This window comes from Larimichthys crocea, chromosome I (assembly GCF_000972845.2).
Source record: "Larimichthys crocea isolate SSNF chromosome I, L_crocea_2.0, whole genome shotgun sequence".
NCBI lineage: Eukaryota > Metazoa > Chordata > Actinopteri > Sciaenidae > Larimichthys > Larimichthys crocea.
This window is the reverse complement of record NC_040011.1, coordinates 35,729,790-35,746,831: the sequence shown is the minus strand read 5'-3', so window position 1 is coordinate 35,746,831 and position 17,042 is coordinate 35,729,790. Positions and strand designations below refer to the sequence as shown.

Here is a 17,042-nt window from a genome sequence, read left to right as displayed (position 1 = left end):
CTTCATCTGTCACTATGATTCAGTGTTGGGTTTATTCACCTTGACTACAGCGCGCCATTGTAATATCGATGCTGCTCGTGTGATTGATGACAAAAAGGGATTATGGTATGGCATATTTGGGCAAGTCAAGACAGATGAGCCATGTTGCTGTAAAGTATTAGTCACAGTAGGGACTGGCACAGAGGTCATAAGACACACAGAAGCCATTGTTTCATAATGTATGGGCGCCTGTATTACATAAGTAAAACATAATTTGTCATCTTGGTTGAATTAAGATAAAAGAAACTTAAACACCAACATAACAGACATATTCACTGTCAACACTTTTAATGGACAGATATGAAACATTTCATTAGATATTTTCATAGTGATCTGGTGGCTTGTGCTTCAGGAAATGTGGCAAAAATGAACAGCATTGTGTATTAGTGTCCCACTTCCGAGATCTAATTCAATACAGAGGAAATCCTATAAATTCCTGAAAAGATCTCATGAAACTGTATACTGTAGACAGTCAAAATGAAAAGAACTGAAGATATAGGCCAAGTCATCCATTTAGATGGCAGCTTGAGCTTTTTGTGCCACTGAACATTACCCTCTGCCCCGGTCTTTTCTCTCTGTCAGTGCCCGAGCAGCATGCCTTTACTCTTTGGGTCTTCCTCTGACCGAGGAAGAGCTGCTGCGTGGTGACTACATCTACTCAAGCTTGAAATCTGAGCCCATTATGTCAACAGACGTTATAGACAGAGAGGAGAGCAAGCATGAGATACAGATATACAAGAGTGAGCGGAGGGGAGAGATATACATGTATAAAACAAGTAATATTTGAGTTTAGAAAAATGAAACAAACATTGAGAAGTACTTTTATACTCAATAAAAGAACAATATCCCCTCCAAAAAAAGAACAAATGAAGCAATGGCGCATGAACAAATGAATATGAACAGTCGGTCTGACGCTGTAAAGGTTTTTGATAGATTAACCAGTTTCTGTGGGAATATTTGTTGTCATAGAAATTTAGATTCAATATTATTTCTCTCCCTTTCAATAAATTATAAAAACAGACTAGATATGGGTATAGCTGTATGTTTTACTCACATATACATCAATGGGCACTTGTCAAAACTCCAATAACATGTACACTCTGCCAGTAGCACTTCATAAAATAAACCGAGACAAATTTGCAAAAACGTTTTGTGTGTGTGTCTGCTATACAGTATTTCCAAGATCATGTATAGCGCCGATTTTAATCATTTCAATCAATTATTAGTTCTGATCTCATCAGCATATAGGTGTAGGTAAATAGGTAAAATGGCCAACATTCTACTTTCAAGTAAATCTTGGGGTATTTCAATGGTCAGAAGTACAAAAGTGTTTCAGTTAAGTGGCAGAAAACAGCCTTGCAGAGGAAGTGCGCCTGGTCTAACAGACGAAATTTGTCAAGACAAGACACACCACAGCACACAGCACATACAAACAGCTTCTCTTACAAAACAGTTAATCCAGTCAAGTAACCTTTGTTTGAAACTGTGGAAGAAGAAGAAAAAAAAAAGCGTTCGGTTTGCTCCCACAAAGTTTTGTAGACGGAGCAAACGAGGGCATTTCAATTGGACCCTGGCACAAGTTTTGTCTAGGCTTAAAGCGTGCATCTTGTTTTTAATACTTTGACAACAGTAAATAGTAACAATGGCAGGTGGATTATGTCACACTGACTGTTGGCCCCCGTCAGAAGTGCAACTTCACTGCAGTCTTTCAGTCATGGAAACTCCAGTCTCCCAAAAACAGTGCCAGACAGCAAGTGCATCTTCTTTACTTTGTAGTTTCCTTTCAATTCAGCTTTTTCCCTACTTTCATTTCCTTTCTCTGTCCTCATTCCCTCTTTCACATGATCTTCAAAAGCAGCTCATAGGTTGCATTGATGATACCCCACGAGAGCAGTGAACGGTGGTAGTTGAGGTGAGCCCCTCTGAAGAGCTTGGCCAAACTACCACCCCTTTCTCTCCACACTGTTAGCAGCACCACCCTGCAAGGCTGGAAGGCTCCTCCAACCTGAGCCTGAGCCCTGGACTTTACCACATTTAATGGATAGAACATGATTCCTAAGGCTGCCCCCAACAACCCTCCACACACAAAATCATTAACCAAGTGACCTGCCCGGCTAGTGGCTTCTGGGAGCTGCTCCTTGATGGGTCCGCGGAGCCCGAAGAAGAGCACATTGCTAGGGCCATTGCGGAGGAGTATGGGCACAAGGCCACGGTAGCACTCTCTGACACCATACTCAGACAGAAGTGTTCGAAAAGTGTGGGCTGTGTTGTTGAAGCGCCCGTGGTGCCTGTGGTCTTGTAGGAGTGTCTGCACGCGCTCAAAGGGCGTCAGGAAGGCCTCCGCGGTTCCGGCCAATGCCGCAGCAAAGCTTCGGGTGACCAGCACCGGCACACCGCTGCCATCGGCCAGGTCTAGTAAGACTCTGGAGAAGTCCTCATACAGGCCAAACATGATTGCCACTGTAGTGCTCTTCTGGAGCAGCGGGGGCAGCAGGCCTCTGTAAAGATTTCTCAGCCCATCCCTCTGGAGCTGCTGCACCGCCTCAGTGGCCAACACACCATGCAGCTGCTGGCGGAACAACACCTTCTGGATGGGGAAGGTCACCATGATGTTGGTAAAAGCTGCAATGGAGCCGCAGACATAGTGCTTTCCATGAGGGCCCAGGCTGGCACCCATAGCCCCAATAGGCAGGAGGGAGTGTCCTCCTTTAGTCAGGGCAGCCTGAGGCTGGGGTGTTCGAGCTGACTCGGAGTCCATGGTGCTAACAGCCATGGGAGGCTCAGTGCTGCAAAGCCTCTTCCGCCAGCATCACAGCATCAGCACTGCACTCGTCTGTAAAATATATACCCTGTTAAAGAGAGGAAATATATTATGAATCATTTTCACGTCTTTTTGCCTTCGTGTGATAGTAAATGGAGACAGAACACGTGAGTTAGATAGTAATGACCTGTCACAGAGACGCTAATTTCACAATGAAAATGGGGGCATGGTACAGACACACTCACCTACATTTTGCTAAAGAACAAATGGGATTCGACTGGACTCCAATCAACACAATATAGCAACAACTGAAAGTTTAAAAAGACACACCTTCCTGACTGATTTATGAATTGTACTTTATTTTCAAAAGGATAACCCCTTGAGATGTACCATCTAATTTTCAAGGGGGTCCTAATTGGCAACAGAGATACAAAACAGGTCATGAATAGTACAGGAATAAATATGAACACAAAAACATACACATGGACAGAATAAGAATGATACAAAACACAATCAGAAAGAAAAAAATAAATGAATTAAAAATAAATCTGCAAAAAAAAATAAAAATGCAAAACTAGGCCTATTTGTACACATACACACAGAGTACTTATATATGCATATACATGCATAATTAAATAAAATAAAGCAATAGCACAATATCTTTCTGCATAAAATATGTGTTTAAGACTTTGTGTAATGCTGCTGCTGCACTATAATTTCCCAGCTTGGGATAAATAAAGTATATCTATCTATCTATCTATCTATCTATCTATCTATCTATCTATCTATCTATCTATCTATCTATGTGCTGATAGAACCTTTTTATTAAAATATTCACTATAATATCAATATATTAGGCCCGTACGTGCTAAATGTGACTGAACTGTTTAATCTCTGCCACCTGCCTGCATCTTGTATAACCGACCACTGATAAGAATTGTTGCACAACTTAAAAGACTGATAGGGCTCAGCTTAGTCAGCGGGGGAGGAGACGACTACGAGCGGCAGAAGACACCATCCATTACATGTGCATTACACAGCACCGTGTATGACTCTATGTTTACTGTGTTTTTTTTAAGCTTTTAAGAATCTGCAGAAAGTGAACGCAAGGTCCAATAAGTCTAAATACATTTAGTACATACAGCTGGAGTTGTCTATATATAGACCAAAGAGGAGACAGGAGCAAGTGTCAAGGCTGTGAGGTCATTAGAGGTCACAGCATGAATGTAACTGCAGACACAGTTTTAGGTCAGTGTGACAAACCCGGCTGCCACATGGCTGCTGACGTGTAAGAGTCCTTTGAAGGAAAACTATTATATTAAAGCTATAATAAATAAAATATATTGTTACAATGTTAAATTCCTCAACAGCAACATGTTTTTTACAACATTAATGGGTTATTTTAATTTGGATAAATGAGCATTTGCACACTGGAAAATGGGTTATTTTAATTTGGATAAATGAGCATTTGCACACTGGAAGCAGATATTTCCCCCCATTATAGATAACTCTATGAATAAAAACATTATCACACTGTTACTGAGCAGAGACAATAACAACTCTGTCACGACATGATTTAAATCTGAGGCGAACACGCCCTCCGTGCAACACTTCCTTTAACATGATCGTGTCCTGTCATGTCTGCTGTCCTGGCTTCAAGAGGCTAAGACACACAGACATAAAGGCGGGATGTGTGTGTGTTTTATTTTTAAAACACTCCCGTTACATCAAGGACATTTTCAGTCTTTTTAATGCTAATCTAGGGGCTAGCACGCTTAGCTCAAAATGCTAGGCTAGGTTAGCCATTAGCTGTGTTAGTGACAGGGCCTGCTCGGTTCCGCTATTAACAAGTTGTTTGTGTTTAAAACACACACACAAAAAGAGGAACACGAGAGCAGGGTCACACATAATGGCTGCACGCCACAGCAAAATACGTGTCCACCTTAGCATGCTAAGTGGCTAGCTTGGTTTGGACACTTCGTTGAATGTCAAACAAACAAATCCTTGCACAGTTTTTGTTCAGCGGGTTTTTATAGTTTATAGGTGTTTACCTGCCGTGTGTACGCCAGCCGCTGTCCTGTGCCCGGACATGTAGAGTGCAGCTATTCTCGGGGTAATTGTGACACAACTGTAGGTCGTTTCTCTGCAGCAGCAGCAGGTGACAGCAGAAAATGCATATCTGGCGCATGCGCACTGTTGCGGATTTGAGAGTAGTGTGTGGATGAAGCGAACGATTTGACTCCAGCGGAGGTTTTTGTCACATTTGCAGGCTTTTGCAGTGTGAATAGGAGGTTGTTTTAGGTTGGGAAATTTATCCCCCAAATTAACTTCAACGAACTATTTATTTTTTCGCGTTGGATATTGTTGCCATAAAAAAGCAGGATGGCCTGCAAGCTTTACGACTACGATGTGACGTCTAGTGATGATGGGAAGTTCGGTTCTTTTTAGTAGTGTTGGGAAGTACGAGTCTTTTTACTGATTCGGTTCACTTGAACAAATCCTGAGTCATTTTGTTCATTCACTAGTGCTGTAGTGCTGTAGCCCTCTCATTTTGTTCATTCACTAGTGCTGTAGTGCTGTAGCCCTCTTCTGTGCAATGTAAACGTGACAAATCTTTTTTTATTTATTTTTTATTTTATTAGAACTTTGTTTCACAAACAAAGGAACACAGATCATATACAAAACATTACAAAAACATTCATGTATATTCTATGCCAGGGGGGAGAAAGAGTGTAAACGTGACAAATCAACAAAAGACTGACGCTGAGCTGCCTGTCATGTGACAAATGAACAAGAGACTCAAACTTGAGTTGCTGAGTCACAAACTAATCATTTCTGTTTCTTGTCCTGATTGAGCTTATGCAGCTGCCATGTGGCGAAAACATACTGCATGAAAATTAACGAATCACTCAACGAGGCAACTCATTACTAAAACATTAGTTCAAATTGAACAATACTTTCACAACTGACACACCACTACTTTTTAGTTAGCCATATCATTTGACTCAGCTCACCAAGAAGAGCCGGCTCTTTTGGCTCCCCAGCAGCTCTTAATTTTACCACATATACCTTTTAATAATTCAGCCAAATTTAGTGCTGTTGGCTTATCATTTGTATGTGTATCATTTAAATTATTTAATACAACGTTTGGTACTGAAGTATTCAAAACATTTTCTAATATCAATAAATTGCTGTAGCCAATTGTTTTCATAGCACCTAACGACTCGCGGACAGGAGCCGGCTCTCTGAACCGGCTCGTTCACGATCGACACATCACTAGTGACGTCATTATCGTACTGTTAGAGGATGTGTGTTTAGCTAGCTAGCTAGCATTGACGGCTAATTTCAAGCTAAATCTCAGTTGTTGTTGTTTTTATTTGTGTGCAGGCCTGTTGTGTGTTTGTATGACAGTTGAATAGTAGAGTATGGTCTGGTGAACAACGGCAGGCTGAGATGTTTACGTCTCATCGCTGACGCTAGCTTTAGCCTGTGTTGTTAGCTGTTAGTTTCCACTTTATTTATCCACCGAGACTTGTGAGAGAGGACCGTCTGCATCAGACTACACCTTGAACTGCGTGTGTGGTCAGTGTGTCTCCTTCTCCGGCATTGAAATCTCATTTCATGTAAACAATGTCAGCACAAAAAGACTGCGAGTTTCTGGTGAAGAGAGCCCGGGAGCTGGTGTCTGATGATCCCTGTGCAGCCAAAGCATGGCTCATCACCGCCAGGACGCTTTACCCCGCAGACTTCAACATACAGGTAACACCGAGACACAGCACACACACATACACAAGACTTCAACATACAGGTAACACCGAGACACAACACACGCTCATACACAAGACTTCAACATACAGGTAACACCGAGACACAGCACACACTCACACACAACACTTCAACATACAGGTAACACGGAGACACAACACACACACATACACAAGACTTCAACATACAGGTAACACGGAGACACAACACACACCCATACACATCTGTCTGAATGTGTCAGTCATGTCAGTATTATGTGTAATGCTGTAAAACACCTGTCTGACTACCCTGTCTGTAGTCACCTGTCTGTAGTCACTGTACCCTGTCTGTAGTCACCTGTCTGTAGTCACTGTACCCTGTCTGTAGTCACCTGGCTGTAGTCACCTTACCCTGTCTGTAGTCACCTTAGTCACTGTACCCTGTCTGTAGTCACCTGTCTGTAGTCACCTGTCTGTAGTCACCTGTCTGTAGTCACTGTACCCTGTCTGTAGTCACCTGTCTGTAGTCACTGTACCCTGTCTGTAGTCACCTGACTGTAGTCACCTTACCCTGTCTGTAGTCACCTGTCTGTAGTCACTCATGCTACCCCCATTATCAACATTTTAAATATTATAATATATCCAATTTATATATCTGTTTATATCAGGGATGTCCAAAGTTTATTTGGACAGTGAATACTAATAAACATTTACATGTAAATATGAAATATATGGAATATACAGGCTAATTTCCAACTGTAGTCCCTTGGCAGGTCGATGTTAAAAAAGTACGGCCCGGGGGCCAATCACGGCCCACATTTAGATTTTATGGCCTGAAGCTTCACTTTTTATAATATATTATTTATGGCCTGCTAGGATTGTCAGATACTGTATGGTTTGAATATTTGGTGTTTTTGGTCGACATAATGAAACATTTGAATGCACTAAACGTTAACCTCTAAGGACATAACTGCTGGTGTTATAGATCTGATATTACTTTCTGAATGATTTTGTTAAAGAGCGATAAGTTTTAAACTTTAATGTTCACAGATTTTGCATCACTCATAATAAGTCATGTTTTAAAATGAACATGAGGTTCAGATTTGTATCAACTTCATGCAAGTTTAACATATTCCACAATTTATGCTTTGCTATCTGACTTCAGATGTGAAAGAAAGGCAGAATCGTTTTTTACATTTGTTCATGCTTAGATTTGGTTACATTGACATTTAAAAAAAGATAATTGTGATAATGAAATACAATTGTTACAGAACGGTGCATTTGCACATTGTCAAATCCGGTCCTCTTTATATAGTGATACTTCTCAATATTTGTATATACTTGTCCCAATCATGTCCCCTTTACTGTATATAGAACTTTAATACATATTTTTCTTGTTCTGTTTTATTTTTTTATATTATTCTTTTTTGCCTACATTTTTATTTTACTGTATTTTACTTAAAAAAAAAAAGATATTTTCATCTTTTATGTGTCGTGCTGTTACACAGTTAGTGCTCTTAATGCTGAGCTGACCGCTCATCCAACACATTTCATTGTATTGTCGAGCCCGTGTTAACCTGCACGTGACAAATAAACCTGAAACTGGAGTCCACTGTTAAAATCTTGGATGTGTTTTCACAGTATGAAATGTACATCATTGAACGCAATGCAGAGAGGACATCTTCGGCAGGGAGACTGCTGTATGACATGTGAGTTGCAGTGTATCTGTGTGTACTGGTGTTAATATTAAGTGCCCTTTGTAGAGTCTGAGCTAACAGTTGCCAACAATTTCTATTTTTATTTAGGTTTATAAATTTTCCAGATCAGCCTATTGTTTGGCGGGAGATCAGTGTCATCACAGCTGCCCTGCGCAGCGACTCTCAGGACAAACATGCACAGTTTCTACGAGGTGAGAGAACTTTAACTGCCTTGTTAGCGATCATATGCATACATGAATATAGTTTATAACGTGAGGATTGTTTTTGTTTGGAAAATGTGTGTGTGTTTGTCTTTCCTAGGGCTTTTTGAGACGCTGCCTGGCCGTGTGCAGTGTGAGATGCTACTGAAGGCCACAGAGCAGTGTTTCAACACTTTGGAGAAGGCCGAGATGCTGCTCCTCCTTCTTAAGCGCTTTCCAGAGTCTGTGGTCCAACACGGGGTGTGTAATAATGACGTGATGGCATTTGAACCTAGATTTAATGGCACTGAAACATTCACTGTAGACATTTTGCTGTGCGTTTAGGTCAATCTAGGAGAAACATTGTTAGAAGCGGAGGCATCAGAAAATGTGGAGACTCCTGTCAACTGTTTCAGAAAACTTTTTGGTAAGTGAAACTTTTCATTCAGTTGCAAAGATCACTTGTGATGCTATATGCAATGATTTATGCACTAATTCTTTCTTACTGTTACAGTGTGTGATGTCCTTCCTTTGGTTATAAACAACATGGATATGCGCTTGCCAGCCAGCCTGATGCAGAAGTACATGCTCAAAGCAGCTGAATTCTACATCGGCTATGTTACCCGTGGACCCTCACCTGATGTACAGATACAGGGTAAAGCTGTCGATGTTGATCTTTCCTTTTTTATCCTCGTGCTAACCAGTGCGGTCACTTTAAACCTACAGTATGATCTCTCACCATATTCTTTCTACTCACTGCCTGCCTGATATTTTTGTTTCTGTTCCTCTTGTTCTTTGTTTCAGGCTCTCAAGATGGTGGGTCTCTAAAGTCTCCTAGTGTGTCCCGTGGCTCCCAGCGTTATGTGATTGACGGCCTGTCGGAAAAGTCGTCAGTGGTAGCAGAACCTTGGGAGAGGCTGTTGGATATCCTCGCCGTTGTTGGAGCACGCTGCGAGTGGCAGGGAGACAAGGGACAGAGGTAGCCTGTCTGCCTGTCAGTCGAATAGTACTGTTTTGTATCCATGTTATATACAATTCTTTATTAGTTACACGTAATAGTTAATACTCTAATATTTAGTCATTGATGTAAATGTAACTGTCAAGCCATATAAGAATAGACACACCCACTAGGAGTCAGAATACACTGCAATGAAATGGAGTTGCAAGCCAGTGTATATGTTTTCAGTACAATATATACAAAACAAATATAATATTACATTATAATATAATATAATATATTATATTACAACATAATACTACATTAATAACCAGTAATACACAGTAATAGTAACAAAATAGTAGTAAACAGTTCAGTTAGACAATGTTGGTGCAAATTCCATCACGTGTCATGAAGGGAAAGACATGGTCTCTTACTTTATTCGTAGCATTTGCCATTAATTGGTGGGTATTAATGTTTTGAAATTGTGTGTTCTTCATTTGTGTGCTGCAGGAGTTACGTGGATATGCTGCAGAGAGTAAAGGAGCTGTGTCGCTACCTGCCTGGTCTGGAAGGAGACACGAGGTCCCGCTGCTGCAGTCAAATTGTCATCTGTGCTGCACTTGTTCTCTTCCGCAGCGCCTTCCTCTATGTCTCAGCTGTACAGCCTGCACTGTTCCAGGGTGTGTCTCTGTCTTTGCAGTCATTTCACTCTTAGTTCTTCAGCATATGCAGCTCTGTTGTCTTTTTAAAGTCAATGGATGAAGAATCAAATGATGTGTTTATGTTTGGCAGGTGTGAATGCATTGAGTTTGGGGCCGTGGATCCTTGTAGAGGACTTGAGCTCCGTGTATAATGATGTGGAGGTGGAAAGAGGACCCGTAAAACATGCACATAAGAAACGCAAACTAGCAGATGGGAGAGAAAAGACGATGGTGAGGACAGATTAGAAATCATTTCTACAATTCTGCCTGGCTTTATGAGACCAGAGAAAGACTGATGAATCACTTTGATGTGTGAGGATGTTTTGCATGTGTTCTTAAATAGATTTTAGTATATGACTGCCATGACCACATCCTTAAACCTTTTTTGTTACTCTGTGTGTGTGTGTCATTGTAGAGCTCAGATGATGAGGAAGGATTGGGAAAAGGTCGCGGTCGACACATTTTAGTGAACAAGACTGAGATGCCCAACTGGTCAGAGACTCTGGACAGTTTCCGTACAGCGAGGGAAAGCTGGGACCTTCTTCACTCCCACGATGGCCTGGAAACTGGTAAACAGTTCTTCTGTTCAAATCTGTTTTAGCCACCAAGACAGAGGCCACTCCAATATAATATTATAAATTAACAATAGCTACTGAAGTATTCTTATGACCTTTGAAAAAATTCTCAATATAACTTTCTTTAACTGACTTTTAGGAGGAACAAGAAGAAAAAGTGTTCATCATTTGAATGTAACATTGCATTTTAACAGAGTTCAAGAAGATCTGTGCCTCTTGGAAGACAGACAGCTGGCTGTGGTTCAGAATATTCCTCACTGACATGATTATATACCAGGCAAGAAACATGTTTTCTCTATCTTATCATTTTTATTCTAGGTTAAATTAAATACAAAAGCAAGAACAGGATATGGTAAAACATAAACCTAATTTATACAATTGTTAAAGAATGTGGCGCCTCAGTTGTCTGCAATGATATACTGATTATGTGTGTGTGTGTACGTGTTTGTATGTCTCCAGGGACAGTACCGTAAGGCGCTTTCTAGCCTGCACCAGATGGCTGTGGTGCAGCAACCCCAGACTGGGCAGCAGAGCCCCTCAGGTCAGGCCAGTCTGGAGCACCACAGGGCCCTCATCCAACAGGCCTCCTGCCACTATGCACTGGGAGAGTACAGGGTACACACATGCGCTCATTCTGTCATATACACACACAACAACAACAACAACATGCAACCACTAGTATGGCGTATGTATACAAACACAGGTTGCATGCCTTCTTTTTCCCACTATTCCATACTCTGAATGCACTGCTGACTCAAAATATATGTTGTTATATATATTATTGTTTATATTGTTTATACTGATATTTACAGACAAAAACCATTCTTTCAACATCTGTTCCCTCACTTGATGTTTTGATGATGATGATGATGATGATGATGATGATGATGGAGACCACTGTCTAACTTGTTGGTCCAAAATCTCCTATGAGTGTTCACTTGTTTTGAGATCTGGTGACTGCGATAGGCCATAACATATAAATCACATCAATCTCATACTCATCGTGACCCCTCATGCTATGGATGGAATCTGCACTCTCTATATTTAGGCTTCTCCTTTAATTTGTCGTCTGTCTGTACATTGCATTGTCCTATATGTAGGATGTTATTTAGCTTCTAACATGCCCAGAATCTATAACACTAACTGGTCTGTAGGTGTCTCCATAGTTAAGCTCAACTTTAAAGGCCTACAACTGCAGCAGAGTTCAAATTTCAGAGATTCAGTTTCAGGCATTTAATCCACTATGGTGCTGACTAAACACATGTATCAATTCAACCATTCTGACTAAGTGATATGCAATGACATCATTTGCTTACAGCATGTTTTAGAGTACAAATGGCAAAATAAATGCAGACAATTTATTTTAATGACATTTTGTACAAAGGTCTGTCTAGTAGTAGCTCTGCCTGGGTTCACAGATGTGATATATGTGTATTGTACTGTATCTCTTTATTCAGATGGCCTGTGAGAAGCTGCTTGATGTTGTCGGTGGGCTGGTGCCTCCAAACCAAGAACCAACAAAGACCCCAGAAGATCAGGGCAGAGTCAAGACCAAAACGAGGAAAGGTAAAATCACCTTGTGCTTTGTAACGTTCATTCACTAACTTGTAATCTATGAACAGCTTTTAATTTGTTATGTAAAACTGACACCTTTTTGTATTTGAAGCTTATTTAAATTATTATTAAGTGTTATTCTACAGTGTAGCAAACAACAATAATAAAAAGTAAATCTGTATTGGTATGTGATACTGTCTGTGGTTTCATATTTGTGAGTCTATTGACTGATTGTTGTCAGCAGCAACAGCCACAAGTTCCCTTTGCTGCAGCTTATGAGGAAGAACTGACTTTGTTGAAACTGCTGCTGTCCTTTGATTGTAAACTAAACCACACCATTGACAGAGAAATACATGACTGTGATTACCAGAACTTCATTAATCTTTTTTGTCATATCCAGGTAATGACCTTAGACTGCTTCCCTGCACCAGCAAAGCTGTGTTACCCTTCTGTCTCCAGCTCATGTTGGCCTGCTTCAAGGTACTTTAAACTCGCTTCGTCTATGCAGATGCACAAAATGTACAAGTTAAATCATGTATAACTTATTTTCTCCTTATCTCATTTTTGTCCAATCAGCTCCGTGCCTTCACAGACAGCCGTGACGACCTGTCCCTCGGTCATGTGGTAGTGCTCCTGCAGCATGACTGGCCACAGGGCGAGATGCTGTTTTTAAAGGCAGTAGAAAAGATCTGTCAGCAAGGCAGTTTCCAATATGAGAATTTCTTCAACTATGTCACCAGTATCCTTTTTTTTTTTGGCACCATTCCCACAAACACAATAGCACAAATACAATATGTAGATCAGTTACTTTGTGAATTCTCTTGTTTTAGATGTTATTTTCCATAAGCTCATGATTTTTGTCAGATATTGACATGCTAGAGGAGTTTGCATACCTGCGTACTCCAGAGGGGGGGAGGATTCAACTGGAGCTGCTGCCCAATCAGGGAATGCTAATCAAGTAAGCGCCTCATATTCAGAAACTTCTCTGTTGGCATCGTGACTCTGCACACTCCCGTTCTGTTGCTGTTTTCAAAGAGAACAGTGCTACTGATTGATGATCTAAGTAGACATGGCCTGTGGGGAAAAGTGTACTTTTAACTGAAAATGCTGTTAAAGGAGCGGGCATTAGAAAGAGAAGGGGTTAAAATAAATCTTTTATTAAACTCCTTCATTCATTGCTGTAGAAGTAAAGACACTTGAATGCACCCTCACTGACTAAGAGTTGTTGAATGTTGCTGTCCCTCAGGAACCCTAGTCCCGCCCTGGGGGTGGAGTTAAATACCCTTCTTCTACAAGGGGTGCAGACGATGGACAGGTACCCCAGGCCCCTCCTCCCACAGTCCCATCCCTCCCCCCACACCAGTCACCCTTCTTTCATTCCCAACTTCAAGGCTTGTCATCTCCCCAGTTTTGGTTTGGGCCTGTCATTTTACATCAAGAGTTAGTCGTTGTTCTTTGATTTCCTGTCGGCGTTTGTTTCTTTGAGCCATCGCTCGTCTTTCTGTGGTCATCCTTGTCGTTGTTGTTGTTGCTGTTGTTATTTGAGGATGGTGTTGGTCTTGTTGTGCAGTCAATTTAGTTTTTTGCCTTTTCATAACACTTAATCTCATTTCATTTTTGGACACGTCTTATGTGTTTTTTTATTTAATGTAATTTTTATTTTTTATTTGTGATGATGAAACTGTTGTTGTGTAATCTTGACTGGCTGATTTATGTATGTAAGGAAAAAAGTAACGTGCTGCTTGCATGATGTCTAGTCTCTCTGTTTATGACATATCATCTCATAATAATACATTTCTGACAATATGTATGTTTGTGTTCATTTTTTAAATCTTTTTATGGTTTCAGGCACCACACGGTGACCCGTGGAATCACCAAAGGAGTGAAGGAAGATTTCCGTCTGGCCATGGAGAGGCAAGTGTCACGTTGTGGAGAGAACCTGTTCAGCGTGCTTCACCGTTTCTGCATCAATGAGAAAATCATCATCATTCAGTCTCTTCCTTGACACCTGGCCTGTGACTTTTGAACCTTTTTTTTTTTAAATAGTTGATATCTCTGGCATAGTTTTAATGCAGCTGGACTGAATTTATGATCCCCAACGGCTGTTTCCCAACACAGGACCCATCTATCTTTCTTGTCTTTATCATCCATCACCAAAATCTTGAGAAAAAAGTGTCTCCCTGACTTTCAAAGTGGATCTCTCTTTTCAGAGAGGTGGAGAAAATACTGGTTTTCATGGTTTGTATGTAGTTTTCTTCTTCCGTGGCGTTAACCACAACATACATGCTTAACCACATTTGAAGTGGTTTCATCATATTGTGACATTTTGTTGGAGACAATATTGACAAAAGAATGGAGTGCATTTTTGATATTCTTGGGTGAAGTTTATTGTTTTTGTTACAAACTCGAACAAATTGTTAGTTTACATAAATGTTTCCATTAAATGTGATTTAAAGATGTGTGACATGTTATTACATGATTTGTTTTTAGAGGAAAAAACTTTGCCTATTGAGTATCAGACTTGGTAGGAGGTATAGATTAGCAAACACATGGGGAAAGGCATTCATACACTGAAATCTGTGCGGTTATGATTCATTTAAAAAAACAATCAGTTCATTCAGTTCAATCAGCTCATAGTACAAGATTACAAATAAAATAAGAGACTATAGCTCAAGAAAGTATGCATATGGGTTAAAAAAAATGAGAAATTGTACACACCATTTTCGCTCAGTGTCTCCAGATGTTTTTACTCTTGTGGCCAATCCTCTGCCCCATTCACACAAAGTATGCAGGAATTTACGGATTTCACTATTGACTGCAGATTAGAGCTCACCAACACTGAGCTGTTCGTGTCACTTATAATCAATAAAGTAGCGATGAGTTTTTAGTTGGGCTTTCAGTGCAACATAAACCAACAGAAACAAAGCAGAATTTTTACTAAAACTGCTCATGATTTTATACATCCATAGTGTGGTGAAGTAAATGAATGCATAACTGTGCAACTGGGATTTTTCCTCAGATTATAATTGTACCATCAAAATCTATAATTGTTGCATCCTTAATTCACACTTCCTCTCCCCACTTCCTTTTAGGTGTTAAGTCTGACTTTCACAGTCACTCTTCTAGTTCTGTGACTGGGGCATTTGGCAGATCTGCCTGTAGGGCAGCCCTGAGGTTAGCCCAGAACAGCCGGTGCTTGGCCCTGTCCTGAGGCCACTCAATGTATGTGTGCCGGTTCATCATGGCCTTCAGCTGGTAGTACTTAGACGGGATCAGGTATTGAGGCAGAGGCTCGAGCAGCACCAGCACAACACTGTCCGAGCCCTGAGTAAGGTGTTGGTGGCTGGCAAAGTACAGCTCATAATGGCACCACTCGCTCTTGACAAAGTGAGCAGAGAGCACAAACAAGGAGCGTCTGCTTTTCTCCACAGAGGTGATGATGTTCTCAATAATAGACTTTCCTGGCACAAAGTGTTTCTCATGATGGCAGATTCTGAGTCCTCCTGAGGGGCCTTCGAGGTTGGGAATGAGGGAATTGTGCACCCAGTCTGCATCATGTTGGCTGTAAGACACGAAAGCATGAAACTCAATACCCACTAGATCTTCAGGGCGAACTTGTCGCATTCTTGCACGATGTTTTGCTCTGGTCCATTTCCAGATCATGCAAATATACCAGGGAATATCCAAACGGTGGCACAGGCCCATAACTAAAATAATAATTGCAATTGCTGGGCACAAGATGGCGGTAGCTAGAAGGCCAACATTACAATTGACCTCTGGGATTAAGATGCTGCTCAAAGTAAATTCTCTATTGACCTCTGGGTAGGCACAGCGATAATCTGATGGCCAACTCAACAATTCAATTCCTGTATCACTTTCCTGGTTTTCAGACTTGATGCCAAGATTTATGAAACTCTTCAGACCACAGGTGCAAGTGAAGGGATTGGAACTGACATCCAGAGTTTTCAGTCTGGAGCAGCTTCCCAACTTGTTCACAGATGGGGTGTGGAGGGAGTTTGACCTTAGAAAAAGCTCATTCAGTATGGGGAAACCATTACACACTGGCAGGTCCCGTAGCCTGTTAGCATTTAGATTCAGAGATGAAAGATTTTCCAGTTTCAAGATGGTTGATGGTATCACAGATATCTGATTGTTCTGGAGGTCCAATATCTCCGTTCCTTTTGGTAGACATTTAAAAACGGAGTCTGTCAGACCATTGGAATACAGACTCATATTGATGATGTTAGGTGGCCAGGAGCAATTTTCCAAACCGTCATAAACCAGGGAGTTGAGGCCGAGGTCCAAATGTCGCAGGGACTTCATGTTTTGCGTGCGTTTGCTCAGCAAGTGAAGGCTCTTCAGATTGTTGCCCACCAGAATTAAATTCATCATGTTATTCAGATTCTCACATTCAATAGTTTCTTGCCCCACTACTCTGGAAAAGATGGAGTCAGATAGAGAACAATAGGAGAAGTCCAGGTGGAGGACACGACTCTGTGACTTTGGGCATGTCATGTATATGATTGGAGAATCGATGATTGCTAAAGTATCTACTGGAGAGTTGATAAAAAAGTTGTATACAGCCTCCTGTGAAAAAAAGAAAGAATTCACCACTACCCTTCTGACTGTGAAGGACTTCAATTTACTTGCTGTTGCCACATCGGTATCTCTCTGAGGCAAATCGCTCAGGACAACATCAGCGGTGTACAAATGGGCAAGAGATGTGTTCAGAACCACGTTTACAAAATTAGTTAAGTCTGGCCATTTGATTGATATGTTGCTGAGATAAAGACTAGATGTGTAGATTTCTTTTCTGGCTCTGAGCTGATCAC

General features: G+C 41.0%; 3 protein-coding genes across 4 annotated transcripts; 1 reads left to right on the top strand and 2 right to left on the bottom strand.

Annotated features, from left to right (window-relative positions):
• Positions 1-308: 308 nt before the first annotated feature.
• On the bottom strand, positions 309-5,015 carry slc25a51b (solute carrier family 25 member 51b). The gene is made up of 2 exons (XM_010748659.3): positions 4,852-5,015; positions 309-2,888 (listed from the first exon to the last, which is right to left on the bottom strand). Exon 2 carries the CDS (start codon positions 2,810-2,812, stop codon positions 1,877-1,879), a length of 936 nt encoding a protein of 311 aa, XP_010746961.1. The 5' UTR covers positions 2,813-2,888; positions 4,852-5,015; the 3' UTR covers positions 309-1,876.
• A 1,061-nt stretch (positions 5,016-6,076) lies between these two features.
• On the top strand, positions 6,077-14,669 carry ints10 (integrator complex subunit 10). Of its 2 annotated transcripts, XM_019253758.2 has the most exons (18): positions 6,077-6,559; positions 8,185-8,252; positions 8,349-8,452; positions 8,562-8,701; positions 8,786-8,867; positions 8,955-9,095; positions 9,245-9,419; positions 9,891-10,060; positions 10,173-10,312; positions 10,497-10,650; positions 10,851-10,933; positions 11,116-11,271; positions 12,114-12,222; positions 12,611-12,690; positions 12,787-12,949; positions 13,075-13,168; positions 13,457-13,525; positions 14,059-14,669. In XM_019253758.2, the coding sequence occupies exons 1-18, from the start codon at positions 6,431-6,433 to the stop codon at positions 14,213-14,215; spliced, it is 2,214 nt and encodes a 737-aa protein (XP_019109303.1). In that variant the 5' UTR covers positions 6,077-6,430; the 3' UTR covers positions 14,216-14,669. The 2 variants fall into 2 exon arrangements, with proteins under 2 accessions (XP_019109303.1, XP_019109304.1); XM_019253759.2 differs by lacking the exon at positions 13,457-13,525 and having other exon boundaries at positions 6,078-6,559.
• Positions 14,574-16,533, bottom strand: LOC113746613 (toll-like receptor 1). The gene is given in 3 exon segments (XM_027282991.1): positions 14,574-15,669; positions 15,672-15,772; positions 16,425-16,533. Coding segments are annotated over 3 exon segments (555 nt in total). The 3' UTR covers positions 14,574-15,324.
• Positions 16,534-17,042: the final 509 nt, after the last annotated feature.

Bases quoted from the DNA above. Each gene is read 5' to 3' on its own strand.
- slc25a51b (XM_010748659.3), bottom strand. From the start codon at position 2,812: ATGGCTGTTAGCACCATGGACTCCGAGTCAGCTCGAACACCCCAGCCT.
- ints10 (XM_019253758.2), top strand. From the start codon at position 6,431: ATGTCAGCACAAAAAGACTGCGAGTTTCTGGTGAAGAGAGCCCGGGAG. The intron at 8,868-8,954 runs GTAAGTGAAACT...TTACTGTTACAG, and splicing joins CTGTTTCAGAAAACTTTTTG to TGTGTGATGTCCTTCCTTTG. The intron at 12,223-12,610 runs GTAAAATCACCT...TGTCATATCCAG, and splicing joins CAAGACCAAAACGAGGAAAG to GTAATGACCTTAGACTGCTT.